The sequence below is a fragment of the Ambystoma mexicanum genome, chromosome 1p, assembly GCF_040938575.1.
Source record: "Ambystoma mexicanum isolate Mex_15411 chromosome 1p, UKY_AmexF1_1, whole genome shotgun sequence".
NCBI lineage: Eukaryota > Metazoa > Chordata > Amphibia > Caudata > Ambystomatidae > Ambystoma > Ambystoma mexicanum.
In genome coordinates, this window is record NC_090921.1 from 1,357,082,123 (window position 1) to 1,357,097,046 (window position 14,924).

General features: G+C 45.3%; 1 protein-coding gene across 4 annotated transcripts in view; it reads left to right on the forward strand.

Annotated features, from left to right (window-relative positions):
* LOC138454413 (nuclear receptor coactivator 5-like) overlaps positions 1-14,924 on the forward strand; it is a 144,483-nt gene that overhangs the window by 91,694 nt on the left and 37,865 nt on the right. For all 4 annotated transcript variants that reach the window (XM_069607041.1, XM_069607040.1, XM_069607039.1 and 1 more), the window contains 2 exons: positions 4,738-4,881; positions 13,554-13,730. In XM_069607041.1, the coding sequence (XP_069463142.1) occupies positions 4,738-4,881; positions 13,554-13,730 (321 nt within the window). The remainder of the gene's footprint in view (positions 1-4,737; positions 4,882-13,553; positions 13,731-14,924) is intronic.

Sequence of the window (14,924 nt, forward strand, 5' to 3'; positions counted from 1 at the left end):
AAGGGGTATTCTGGAAAAACAATACAAATTAGTATGATCCGTACCAAGAGAGGATCTTAATGTACAAACATATAACAACCAAAGAATATTGTCAGAACAGTTGTGAAATGAAAACAGAAATCAACAATTATTAAACAACTGAAAGAATCACAATAACAACAGTATTTAAATTGTGCACTGTTCATGTGAAGTATAGTCGACACAACAGTGTTTCGGCCTAAAATAGCTGTAAATAGCTGTAAAGTGCAGCAAGGTGAGCAGGCCTTCATCAGGACGTGTAGTGAAATGATATTAGTCCCGAGGTATCTATCTAGGAAACACAAATAGAACACAGTGAGTGGAGGAGGACCTCAAGATTAAAATGGTAATTCAAAAAGCTCCAATATGGATGTTTAAAGATATAAACACAAGATCTCCAGCGTAGAAACTTGTATCTTACCAAGTGCTGGAGCGTAACCAAAGGAAGACGGATCCAGGCTGAGTGCCGGACCACAGCGGTCGTTGGTTGAGCCGAAACACTGTTGTGTCGACGACTATACTTCACATGAACAGTGCACAATTTAAATACTGTTATTGTGATTCTTTCAGTTGTTTTTTAATAATTGTTGATTTCTGTTTTCATTTCACAACTGTTCTGACAATATTCTTTGGTTGTTATGTTTGTACATTAAGATCCTCTCTTGGTACGGATCATACTCATTTGTATTGTTTTTCCAGAATACCCCTTGGTACTCTATCCCTAAATTATTAAAATACAACAATGTGAAATACTGTATGTGTAGTTATATATATACATTTTGAGATTTGGGAGTTGAGGGACCTTTCGCCCTGAAAGATTGTGTTTCGTTTATTTAAGTTTACCTACCTGGGCATTTCAGGGTTTTGCCAGGCGCCCTAATATTTAAATTGAGTTCTTTATTCATGAGCATCCGATTCCATGCCAGACTCCCATGCTGGAGAAGGAACAAGTTACTTACCTCTACTATTCTGCAGCATGTGTCTGGCATGGATTCACATGTGAATCCACCCTCTACGGCTCTTGGTCATACTGCCGCTTTACATGCTACCAAATCTGAAGATGGCTGCCAGAGGAGGGGCTCAGGGAAGAGGTCAGTCATTGGCTGGGGCAGTATGACCCAGAGCTCAGTGATTGGTTTAGAGGAGAAAGTTTGTAAGTGACTGTTTTTCGAGGATTCCCTACCTGACTGGGAATAGTCATGAGCACGTGAATCCATGCCAGGCCCATGCTGGGGAACAATAGTTACAGGTAAGTACCTTGTTCCTTGGGTGAACTACAGTTCCCAAGAATAGTAAGGTGAAATTTACCTTTTCTCTTTGTAGTTTCAGCACACACCATCTTATGTGGAGGGTTACTTAGTAGCAGCCTTATCCTACTTTCCCATGTAAACATTTTGTCACGCTCACTACTTTAAATGGCTGTTGGCAGTGGGTTACTTTTTCCTACCATTGTCCTTTTCTGCTGCAGGCTAAACCCTCAGCTGCAATATAGCACCCATGGGTGTCCATTTTGGTCAAAATGGCCTGTCTTTTTTTTCGGCATTTTAGGTAAGGTCCTTCTTGGCTTTTACTCTGCGTTAGACTGGTTTGAGCCCTTTGTTTATCTTGCCTTTGGCAGGCTTCAGCTCTGAAGCCCACCCCTGGCTCCAGTGTCTGGGAGGACTGAGTGAGGTGGGGGTCCCTGTAAAGACTAGAGGGGGGTGGGGTATCTGTACTCCTGCTCTCTATGTGGCAGAGAAAGAACAGAGCACCCCAGCCAAGAGTCTATTTGGTAACGTTGGGTGAGCAATCAAGGCTTAAGCTCTCGGGAGGTGATGCAGACTGGTTCTTAAGTAGTGTAGTCCCCAGGCCCCCCACCCCCCCCCCCCCACACAAAGGAATCTCTGCACACTGTTGGTGATAAAACAGTTCTTTATATAAATAAGGTTCAGAATATATGCACACAAACGCACTTTGTGCTCATTCAATCCTATAATGTACAATTTCTATGTGGTACCACAATTGCTCTTTCACTCCATAAAATCCTCCACCAACTGACAGTTTCAAAGGGCACACATCAATAGCAAAGGTATCAACCATAGACCTGGGAGGAAGACGAGTGGTTAAACAATTGGCAGAGTACTGGGCCCCTACCACTAGGCACGCTACTGTGAGGACCCCCACCTCGGCAACCTTTAAAAGTATATTGACCAGCCCAGTCCCTTTAGCAGTCTTATTCCCTTCTACACATGTTCTACTACCCAAATGTACCTGGTTTCGCAGAGTGACGGGTCGTCGATGAATCTTCTTGTGGGAACTCCCTTTAAGGCAGGTGCCACGATTCGTCGAGATTCCTCGGAGAAAAGGGGTCAACAATGTTGTCGAGGCGGCAGCTTCGGTCCTTGCGGTGCTGTTGACTATCGCTCGCGGATGTCCTGCGAAGACGAGGCGTGCAGGCACCTTGACTAAGATTGTTGCCGCAAAGAGTCAATTTCGGCGTCTGGTGTCGGTAAACGGGACGTGACCACAACTGTCATTTGGAGCTGCGTCGGAGGTCTTCAGGTGGCAGGAAACGCACCGGCGGATTCTCCTTGGTTTGTCAGCGATCTGGACTTTCTCCGGCGGGACAAGCGGTCGACTGTGATGAGCAAGGGAGTCCTTCATTCAAATGTCTTAGGCAATGGAGTGCTGCGGCTCCGGTCGACTGGTCGGCGATGGACTTCAATGTCCGGGTGCTTTGCTTCAGATTCCTCGGCGGTACCAGTCTCCGTTCGGCAGCCTTTCCGGGACTGACTTCCCGGGAGCCTTGGTGAAAGTTAGCTGGTGCACAATGTTCTCTCGTAGCTCGGGAATAGCTCTCATAGCCAGGTCATCTCTTGGCTCGGTCCTCAACGGCACGACTGCTTTTAGTCTGCGGTGAAGGAAAGCAGCAGCAATTCTTCTTCCGGCTCGGCTTTGAGAGTAGGCATCAAGTTTCGACTTCAGCTTCTGAGCAATTTCCATCATTGAGGGGTCCCCAAATATACTGTTTGTTCTCACATTCACTCTGCTGTGTCACACTCGGGCAACCAATCATTCCGAAGAGCATTCAGGCAGCCAGCCAATCGGGCTCACCATGCATTCTGGCCAATCTTCTCCCTCCAGACACTCCAAGGAATGTGGATTGGGACAACTACCCAGCCATTCAGCACTCCACACTGCATTCATACCAGTTTCGTGCAGCGGTGTCTCATTCTTTGTCACATGAAACTAGACACAACATGAAATTCGTATTTGTCACACACTCCATTCACCAAGCCCCCATGTGCCCCTGGCTGCTCAGTCACACTACCAACTTGTGTAGTACAGACCTATACCAAAAGGTGGGTTACCTAATACCAAGCAGAGAAGTCTTGTGGTGTTCTTACCTAACAACCGCCATTTGTCAAAGTAGTGCTTGTCTTTGTTTGCCTCGAAGACCTGAGGTCACTTTTCCCTCTGATGTGCATGATGACCATCATTGGCCACTGGATGCCTGTATCCCTGGGTTAGTGGCTGTAGTTTTGACAGGCCAATGCCTGCCTGGGACAGTGTATGCACGTCCTTCTGCACAAGAGCCCTTTCTTGCATGGGTGTGCTTGGAAGTAGTCTTCCATTGGCTGGCCACCCTTCTGTTTGAATCATGGTTTGTGTGTGATTGCTGAATTGTCCTCTCCACTACCTTGATTGGCGATTTTGGCTAAACTGTCAGAGCTCCCTGTTCTCCATAACTAAGGTGGCCTCCTAATATTCCACCAGGCCAGATTTTAGAAATATTCAACAAGCTTTGACCTAAGCACTGACCTAAGCACTGATTTTTTTTTTTTTCAATAATCCTTCCTAAGGTTCTTGGGGACCCTCTGGCAATAATCACTGGACCCTAAAATGGTTGCTAAAAATGCACAGAAATCACTACCTCAGAACTACTAATCGGGCCATGTTTTGAACTGACTCTCCAGCGCTCTTGGTGATTTCTTTGCACATTTCATCATACCAGGCTCCCTCTTCATTAACCCCTTAAATGCTGAGCTATATGCATTTCTATGCAAATGGGACTTGCATACTCGTCCTAACATAATTGGGTTAGGTTTTTTTTTTTTTTTTTTTTTTTTTGAGAGAGACCCACAGTTCAAATTTCTCCTTGCAACATTTTAAATTTTGCTGCTAGACTGTCCCACATCCACACAACTGGTTCTTTGGTTTCTTGAAATGTTTAGTCCTAGATGGAAAAGTATTGCTACCAGTACTGCGTTTTTATTAAGTAGGAAAGAACTTTTACTGAACTCTGAAAACCTATTGAAACTGTTTTACTTGTGTGTTATGTTGTGGCACTTTTAATTTTTTGTATTTTACTCTGGGGTGGGGGCTACTAAACCAGACAGATTAAAACATAACTTGCAGGGGAGGGGGGGGAGTTAGGGGAACAATGCACATGTTTAACATGCATTCAATTCCTTTTACGGGATGACATTTTGAAGATTCTAGTGCAAAGTGATGGCTGCCAATCATAAAAGCAGGGAATAGTCAGGTTGTTATATAGGTTATTTGAAAAATATGCTGGTCATTACTTGATAATCCAATGGTTTTGGGGCAGGTCCTTGCCTTGATTGCAAGTGGCCTTTTCTGCTGCTTAGAAGTTAATTTCTTTGATGCAACTTATTGTATTTGCTCATAGGCAAACCTTATGGGCGTATTTGACTTGGCTTTTCACTTTTTACTAAGGGATTGGAGCTCCTAAAGGAAAACCACCTCCACTGCTTGCTGCACCACCTTCTAAAAGACCTGGTCTTTTGGGATTTTCACCCCATCAACCAGCAAAACGGCCTTTCCTTGTTGAAAAATCATCTGGACTTCTGCCAACACCGGGTGAGTTGTTGTGGTAGGTAACCAGTTAGTATGTGGCAATATCTGCTACTAAAATGTAGAAAGCATCTGCATAGATATACATCACTGTGAACAGCGTGTATGTTGGCTTAGTGTATCCAGGAATCATGACCCCAGCCTGCATCACACAGACCGGTCCATTTGTCAGTCACTGACCTAGCAGTCCTCTGTACCTGAACACATTGCGCTGCATGGTTTTTATGTTAACTAGTCCTCTGCTAGTAATGAGTCACAAATTCTAACTACTATTCACATGCAGTGTAATGTTCTTAATTTCATGTTTGCACAGACTATGGCCATCCAAAGCCAAGACGATGGCTGGCGCTATACAAATATACAACACACTATTGGATTTTCATCTTTTGTTTCATCCCCTCTCCTTGTGAGATCCCCAGCACTTTTTGGTGGACTTCTGGACCTTTTTTTTTCTTCCTGAATGAGTGGTGCCTTTTACCCCTTATTCATTCTTGTGGTCTCTGCCTTTTGGCACTCTAGTCTTTGTATTCTTCCTGTACTATGGAGTCAGTCTGCTCCATAGCTCTTAAAGGCATCTGTTTTTACTATTACAGCACACAGCTCCTTTTGGGCAGTGTTGCTGGGGACCCTTGGGGTCCTTTAAGGTTTTTTTTTCTATATCCTCATCTACAGTTCTTAAGGATAGAAATTTAGTATCTCTCACCAAACTCTCTAGTTTGAGATTAGCGCACACCACCTTCAGTGGAGTGCCAAAGGGATAGCTAGTATCCCCCTGCTCTCTACTCCTGTGACTTTTTAGTCTCAGACAATCTCCTAGTTATGGCTGGTGGCAGTGGACGTGTTCTCCAGCATAGGGTTTGGCATGGATTCATATGCTCATGAATATTGGTTTCTGTCCACACCATCCCGGAGGAAGGTGATTACTATGGTGAGCATGTCGGCAGGGGACGACCTAGTTGCTGAGCCTGGTGACCCTGTTCCCAGGCACCACCCACTGGTGTCAGAGATTCAAAAGAAGATGCCGACGGCTCCCCTAGCGACACCACAGCGACATCCCCATTGACACCAGGGCCACCACTGCCAAAGAAAAGACACATATTGATCTATTTGCGACGAACACCAAGTGCCAGAGGTTCACCAGCAGGTTCCCCCAGCTGGGGAGCATGGGGGACGCATTCTCCTTCCCATGGGAAGGCTTGTTCGTGTACACGTTCCCTCCGTTGTCACTGCTGCTAGTGAGTCATGTAGACTCAGTGCCGGATGATCCTCGTCGCGCCAGCGTGGCTGAGGCAGATCTAGTACCAGGACCTGCTCAGCATGTCATCGTCCCCTCCAGTCAAGCTGCCAGTGGTCGTGGATCTTCTCGCCAGGGACGGGCGTGCAATCCTGCAGCACGACTCGGGATCACTGAACCTGAAGGCCTTGCTCCTGCAGCATTAGAATTCAGTGGGTACGAGCTGCCTGTGGACTGCAGTGAGGTCCTTGCCAAGGCCAGGTCGTCTTCGACTCTGAAGTGTCAAGGAAACAAATGGAAGTGGTTTGCAACTTGGTGTTGGTTGCAGAAGATTAACCCTCTGAGGGTCACGGCCCCCCAAGTCCTCCCCTACTTGTCGTTGGCTAACTTGGGGCTGGCGCACACCTCCAAGGTGCATCTGGCGGCTATCTCCTGCTACACCAGGTCTCCGGAAGGGTCTTTGCTTTGGTCGCACTGTGTAGTGAAGTTTCCGCCAGTGGAGGTGCCTTCCACCGCGTTGGAACTAAACATGGTATTGACTAGGCTCTTGGGGGAGGGGGGGGGGTGGGATGGGGCGGGGTGGGGGAGGGCGCATTGGAGCTGATGCATCAAGCTCCGCTTAAGTTCCTGTCTACTCTCCTGGCCATCACCTCTGCCAGGAGAGTAGGTGAGATCCAGGCCCTTTCCTGCAAGCAGCCTAACTTGACGAGAAGAGTGTGGTGCTGCGGACTCTCCCCTCCTTCATGCTCAAGGTTCCATCAGAATTTCATCTCAATGAGCCCTTGGTGTTACCTCTGTTTTTTCGGACTCCGTCGCCTGCTGAAGGGACTTTGCACTCACTGGATGTGGCTTGAGTGCTGAAGTTTTATGTGGGCCGCACAAAGTTTCTGGAAGACTTATCAGCTTTTCGTGAACTTTAATCCTGTGAGCCATGGGAAGGCCTTGTTCAAGGCTTCCATTTCCAGGTGGCTCTCCGGCTGCATCAGTCATTGTCACTGGTTGGCAAACCAACCGCTGCCTGGCCGTCCGAGAGATCACTCTACCAGAGTGATTGCTGCGATGATGGCTTTCTGTCTGGTGTGCCCCTGCTGGACATCTGCAGGGCTGCTACGTGGAGGTCCATGCACACCATCACGATATTCTACCGTGTTAACAGGGATTGCAGGGAGGAATCCAGAGTCGGCCAATCGGTGCTACGCAACCTGTTTGCTTGAAGGTGAGCCTGGTGAGGAGGTACGAGATGCTTCTGTTGAGCCTTGCCAACTCCCGTGGTTGTGTATGTACTGCTATGTATTCTTTATTCATGTGCATCCATGCCAGACCCCATGCTGGAGAAGGAACAAGTTACTTACCTGTAACTGTTGGGCTCCAGCACGGGGTCTGGCATGTATACACATGCGAACCCTCCCTGCCCCTCTGCATCTTTTCCTGCTCATACTGCCACTTTACGTGCTACAAAATCTGAAGATGGCTCCCAGAGGGGCTTGGGGAGGGGGCAGTTATTGCCTGGTGTATGTACACAAGGGGTGGTCCTGTCAAACTTTGGGGTACTGCACGTGGTTTAGGGCAGTAAATTCTTAAACCTTCCTGGGTTTCTAATGTAAGGCTCAGTGGATCCCTACCATGAGGTGAGAAAACAACCGTAAACAATTCGTAGGTTTTTTATGGTAGCCTTTTTAATTTCTTAAGTGGCTTTTTTTTCTTTTTTTAGATATTAATAGAAAAAGCAAGCATTCAGTTCAAATCCAAAATAAAAGTGAACAAGCATGTGAAAGCATGGAAATGTACAGTGAAGTACCAGGATTTTAACATATACATAATTTAGTCAAAAGGCTGGTCTAGGACTGTTTTTTTAACAAAAGAGGAGGTATACCATTTCCAAATTTAACCTTACATAGATCGGTATATACAGTGTGTCCCAACTTGTGTTTTTAGAAAAAGTCGGTAGGAGGGGTGTACATTATTTCATAACAAAACCTATCCTCCTAGTAGCATTGCTGTAGTTTTTCAAGTGATTGACATTTTCTGTGTTGAGGTAGTATAGAAATAGTAATGGTGGCCAGCGTAGGCTGGTCCAAGACCGAGAGAGACTGGGACCAGTCATTTCCATGCTTTCACATGCTGCTTCACTTTTATTTTGGATTTGAACTGAATGCTTGCCTTTTCTATAAATATTTAAAAAAAGAAAAGCCACTTAAGAAATACAAAAGGCTACCATAAAAAACCTACTAATAGTTTACGGTTTTCTCACCTCATGTTAGGGATCCACTGAGCCTTACATGAGAAACCCAGGAAGGGTAAAGAATTTACTGCCCTAAACCATGTGCAGTACCCCAAAGTTTCAGAGGACAGGACCACCCCTTGTGTACATACATTTTGAACCTCAGCCCACCATATCCTGTCCGATACTAGGGCTGTCCCTCCAGTTACAAAAAGTTATTGCCTGTTAGTAGTATGACCCCAAGCTTAGTGATTGGTTTATAGGAGAAAGACGGTTTATAAGAAAAGTGAAATTGTATTTTACTGAGGATTCCCAGACTTATGACTGGCAATATTCATGAGCATGTAAATCCATGCCAGAGCCATGGTGGCAAACAGTTACAGGTAAGTAATTTGTTCCTTCTACCAACATAGCCTTGGTAGCGCACAACTTAGCGAAAAAGGGACAACCCATTACTAGCATGGTGGTTCTTTGTTAGCCCTTCTACCATTCTGGGAGGGGGAGGTCAGTGTGTTGCCTTTGGTAGGAACACTTTGGTATCCCCGCCTAGAGTCCAGTGTCTGAGAAGGGAGTAAGTGGGGGAGGAGCCTTCACCACATTCCCTTCACCCCCTCCCTTGTCTGCTAGAGGTCCTGAATAGGACAAGCTCCCACCCGGGGCATTCCTGATTGGACAGCCAAAAGCCCCTGTCTGTAAAATGCTGAGAGATTGCAGGAGTGTGCTGGAACTGATAAAAGGTGAGGCTTCTGGAATGAAAAGCAAGCCGACCACTGGAAGCTGAAGTAACCAAAGAATCCGACCAGGCGCTTGCATACCCTTTGCAACACTGTGGAGCAGCCACTGCTGTCCTGACCAAATTTTCTAAGCGACAGGGGTTCTCCAAAGAGGGCAGCTCCTTCTTTTTGGCTGGTGGTAACCAGTGTTATGCAAGAATTGATGTAGTAACCCTGTGGGAGACTACACAACCCTTGTTCTCTTGGCATTGGGTAACCCACCTATTGGTATAGGTCTGTACTGCACAAGTTGGTAGTGTGACAGAGCAGCCAGTCTTATCTCGAGCGGTAAATGTGAGCTGTAGAGCTGTAGCAATGAAATCCACAAATACAAGACAAGGTTTTTCGTTAATTAACTGTCGTTAAATGCAGAACCTTATGATTAAATCTGAGTCATAGACTTTTTAAGACTGAGATTTAATTTATGGCCCACTCAAGAGGTGTTAACCTTGCGTTTTATCGCAACACAGGAAAAATGTTGCCGTTACTGCAAAGTTAAGTCCACCTGAGACTTTGTCGTCTTCTAGTAGAATGCAGAGCTTTGTGCGACAAACGTCCCCTACAGGAGAATACACAGAAATAACATCTGATACATTGTGGCTGATTATGTGCAGATTGTCCACACCTCTTAGAATAGGTGCCATCAGATTTTTAAAAGAATTGAAGTTACAGGTAGAATAATGTAATGAATTGTGATGTATAATAGTTTAAATTTTTTATTTATTTTTCTCTATGTACTTTTAACTATTGTGATTTATTATTGTAAAGTTGATATATTTCAGCTTAATCAATAAAAGAGCAATATATGTTGCAATCGGATATACTTCAAAATACTTGTTCAGAATTTACACAAAGTTAGTAAGTACTCTTTAGAGTTGCTTCTTCCACACTTCCTACTCCCTGAAGTGACTTCACTAACTAGGACAGTAATGGCATTTATTTATCACTTTTACACTTTGTAAATTCCGAGGTTGGTAGAAAGGAAGTGAGGTGACTAGAGCGCTGGTCGGCCTACTTCGGTAGGTTCTCGTGAGACTCCTGGAGCTCTTGGCCGGCTTAGACATTGCACTGAACTACGCATTTCTTGACCCCTTGCACCCTGTTCCTGCAGCAGCAAAGCAGTATAGCCAGCTAGGGAAGGTATTCGGTGTAGTTGGTCCCACTAACCCAAGGGAAGAAGTCGTCCCTTCTGGAGCTTCTCTATTCGATCAGAAAAAGGTGTTTTCAGCACAGCAGTAGGGCTTCACCGGGCAGTTCAACGGTATAGGAGGATGCAAAGCTTCCACCAGCCATTTAAAGTAGTGAGGGCAACATAACTTTTTTTTTTACGTAAGTAGGTAAAGGGGCTACTAAGTAACCCCCAGCACTCCACATAAGATGAGGTGTGCTGGACCCACCAAGAGAAAAGGGTAAGTAAAGTCAATTTCACTTAAATTACACTTTACTATTATTGAGAACAGTAGTTCTCGCAAGAAAGGGTATTTAAACCTCATGAGAAAGTTAAGAGGCCTATGGAGTTTGTCGGGCTCCAAAAACGGTGGAAAATACAAAATCCAAATCTGGTAAAAACACGAGTGAGAAAGGTCTCACTCAGGGTTAAAATTAAAAGTCCAGTGAAAGAGCTGGGGGTCTCTTAAGGTTGAAGTGAATTGGCACAAATGAATTCTTCCTAACGTGGACGCTGACTGTTGCAGCGTCTGGCAAGCCCATGGGATGGTTCCAGAACTGCTCTAAGCAGCTTTATCTTTGAGAAGAGGTTGGGGACTAGTTGTCACACTGGTCCAGGGGTCAAAGCACCAACAGAGGTGGTCTTGAGTTATGCAGTGAAAGGGCTTTGCTGGCAAGTCAAGAGGGCTTCTGGCTGTTTTCATTAGTAGGTCTTTGATCCAGCAATGTGAGGAATGACTGCAGAAGCCCTCCTTTTATCCCAAATCCAGGCTGGAGTGACTCGCAGACAATCGATGGCAAGGATCTTCACCCTTCAATCTGGCAGTGGATGTTTTTTTTACCGCAGGCTGAAGCCTCCACATGCAATATTGCACCCATGTGGTCAAAATAGCCCTTTTGTCGCCTTTCACCCTTTCTTGCTTGTGAGGTATTTTTTGGGTTTTACTGTGCGCGCCAAACATGGTTTGGTCCCTTTGTTCCTTTGTCTTTGGCGGGGTTCACTGGTGAAGCCCGCCTCTGGCTCCAGCATGTCTGGCAGGGCAGGGAGCGAGGGAATTTCCTGAAACTGCCTGTGCTTGGTTTCCTTGGTTACAGGAATGCACCCAAAGGTGATTGGCTCGCTGTCCGTCCTTGGAGGACAGCCACCCTGCTGTGAGTGGCAGCTAGGCTGCAAATGAATGTGCTAAACCTGCTTAAAAGGTGGTCTTTTGCAAGGAGAGTCAACCACTGGACGAAGAAACTGGGAGAAGCTTGCTGCACCTCCTGGACCATTGGTTTGCCCAGTGAAGCTCTGCTGCAGTGCTGATGCTCCAATTTTCGTATCGACTAGCGAAGGCCGGAACAGACTTCTTCCCTTGGGTTGGCGGGACCAACTGACCCGAAGACTAACTTGACTGGAATACCTCTCCCTGTACTTCTTTGCTGCTGGAACAGAGTGCCATGGGACAGGATCACCAGGAACGATTGCATCGCCTTTAAGCCGCACCCGAGCTCCAGGAAGAGACTAAGCATTCCCTTGAAGCAGGACAACCCAAGCCTGAGCCACCTCAGAGTGCTGGACCCCAGAAGTAAGGGGAGCCCACAAGGTGTCCAAGAACCGTGGTGGTGCTTTTTGCAAGTAGGTGAAACTGCAAAGTCCCGCTGATCTGGAGTACGCCCATTACTCTCTATTATTGGGCAAGACTATTGTGCCATCTTCAACAAGTGCCTCAGTTCCCCTAGACTTTGCTTAATTGACATTGGCTGCCCTGGCTCCCTGCAGACTCTTATTACCCTCGGACTGTTTCTGTCCTTCCAAAAAGTCATACATAACTCACTTGTATAGCTGGGAAAGGGTTCACCTATACTTGGGAGATTGTAAAGTACTTGTACTTTAGAACTTGTTAAATGTTTCCTTCCATAACCGATTCCTTTTCCCGCAACTCCGGTATTGCATTGAAATGCCAAAGTTGATGTATCAATGTCCAGTGTCCTAGCTAGTGAAGTCACCTCAGGGTGTTGGGTGAGTGACATCCCAAAAGGGTATCTTCCTAAATGAAACTAAAGAATTGTATATTTGAAGTGTATTTATTGTTGCCTTTTGATTTTTCTAAAGAAGGCTTATTTTAAAACTGTTAGATTTTAATAAAACTTGAGCATGTTATTTCAATACTTGTTACAATAAATCTGTTGCACCTACAGCTCACATTCTTCCCTCTTGAGATGAGCCTGGCTGTTCATACACTCTACCAACTTGTGTAGTGCAGGCCCACACCAAAGGTTGGGTTGTCTATTGCCAAGAGGACAAGGCTAGTGTAGTCTCCCGAAGGGTTACTACATAAATCTTGCCTAACACAGACCAAGTCCCCAACATCTGTCCACACATCTCTGCAGTAAAGGGCTTGCCATATGGAAAATCTGGCCACTCCAGGATTGGAAGACAGTCCAAGGCAGGAAGGCACAAATCTTGTGGCACAGCCATTTCAATGTATATGGTACTCAATGGCATTAGAGGTGAAAGGCAAATGTGTGCAAGAGTGCAAAAAAATCCTGTAAATGGATCTGCTACTCCCATTCTGAACGCATGCAAGTAACCACAAAGTAGCTAAAAAAGTGCCACACTTCGCTGAAGGTGGTGTGCAGGAAATATATTTAGAATGCAGAACAAAGTTTCCCCCCTCCACTGATGGTGCTAGTGGCTGATCAGTGCCCCCAAAACAGGTGGGCTTAGTAAAGTGGAGCAAAAAGGCTTCACTCAACTCCAAAATCCAGGAAAAGTTTGAGATAATAGCCAAACAATTGGTCCCTGATGTCTTATGTACAGAAAATAACAAAGTTAAATCTTTCTCAACTGGGTGTAAAGCCTGTCCCAAATGTGTTAGCTTGGCAGTTGAGTTCTTTCGATCATCTAGAGCATGGAGGTAGATTTCTTCACGACTGCCTCACAACCAACCTCCCCCCCACCCCCCCCCCCCCCCCCCCGCCCCCCAAATTGCTGGAGAAACCGGCTGAAAAATTCTACAATTACTTTTTGCAAGAACTTGTTTGGAATGCTGCAAACAGGCTGTAATCTTACACGCATTTCCTTGCGTCAGTAACTCTATTTTGGTGTCCTACTGTATCCAAATTTTATTAGGGGGCAGAACAGTATTGAAAGAGCCACTCAAAGTAAAGAACTTAATTGCTTGTTAAATCTGTCACAATTGATTGCCGTAAGATTCATTTTGACCTCACCAGAACACATTTTACTCAAAATGTTTGTTTTTCAATCAAGCTTGCTTCTAACGGTTTCATTGTTACTTAGATGGAATGGAAAGTGCCATGGAGGGTAGGCTGGAGAATCCTCCAGCACCGCTTCCTCTCCTGATGGCAACTGACACATCAAAGGGAATGATGAGACTGATGGGTCCAAGAAAAGAAAACGCTCCGCGACCATCTCAGATGAACTTTAACCCATGGAGTTTAAACAGTAACCCGTATGGTGTGTACAGATTTTGTGTATTGTTTAATGAACCGTCTCGATCTCTAGAAATGTACTTCTCTACCCACACTTTCACCTCTTGAATCATTTTTTTAATTGAGATTCCCTGTTGAAATTGTACATCACTTAGTGACTCTTGTATTGCCTTATGACTTGCTTGGCACATAAATGCATGCCTTCCAATGAATGCACATATGGAGCTTGCAGTTGGACTCCACATGTAATTAACACTGCATCCTTGGATCTTCATAAACCTGGAATTTCGAATGGATCGTGCCCTCCCACTGATTCATCTTCTTAGATATACATTTCTTCAAACGCAGAGGGCACTGTGGCATAAAATCATTGCCCCCCTGACGGTTACCATTCCTGCGTACAGACGTGATGTCGAGTATAAATGGCATGCACTGTCTGTTGCCTCAGTTCTGTTATTCTGCATGCTCTCGAACAGTTTGACACGCCTTGGCTATTCTAACTTCGTAATTCTTGGAATTCTAAATATCTGTGCCGTAAACCTGCTTTGAGATGTGCATTATGACTATCATTCACTGATCTGCAAAGGATGTGTCTCTGGTGCCTCGGCAAGGACCACAGTCCTAGCGTGCTCATGCCAGTTGATGACCAGCAAGGCCTTGAGCAGGTTGAAATTCGTCTGTTTCAAAGTCTGTCTTCCACTCCTTTGAAGAGAAAATCTTCCAAAGGTAGAAGCTCTTAAAGAGACTAGTCTCCAGAAAGGGCCAAGAAATGTGCAAAACATAACAAGCGGTCGAGAGCCAGGAGGGATTCCCATTAAGTTTTCTTCCTCTTTACTGCACCTTTCCTTCCATTTCTATGGACCCAGACCTTTTGTTCTCATTTTTGTATCTCACCTGTTCTTTTTACTGTGCAGTGAAGCCTTAAGCTTCACTACACTGGCTTTTGCTCAAGCTGACATGTCCCCCAGTCTCAGTACTGGGAAACATTGTTTCCCCTAATCTAGTTACTTACTACTTTTAGTAACTTATCACTTGTGGTAACTTTATCATTGTACGATGGCATACACTTTTTGTTTCTCCCAGACTAACATTCAGAGGATTTTCGGTTACTCTAAGTGTGCTAAATGGATATGCTGGTGGTAGCAGTGACTTTTTACTATTTTAATACTTTATTTTGCCTTACTGTGTTTGGCTAACTGTGCCTAGTGGTCAAACCTGG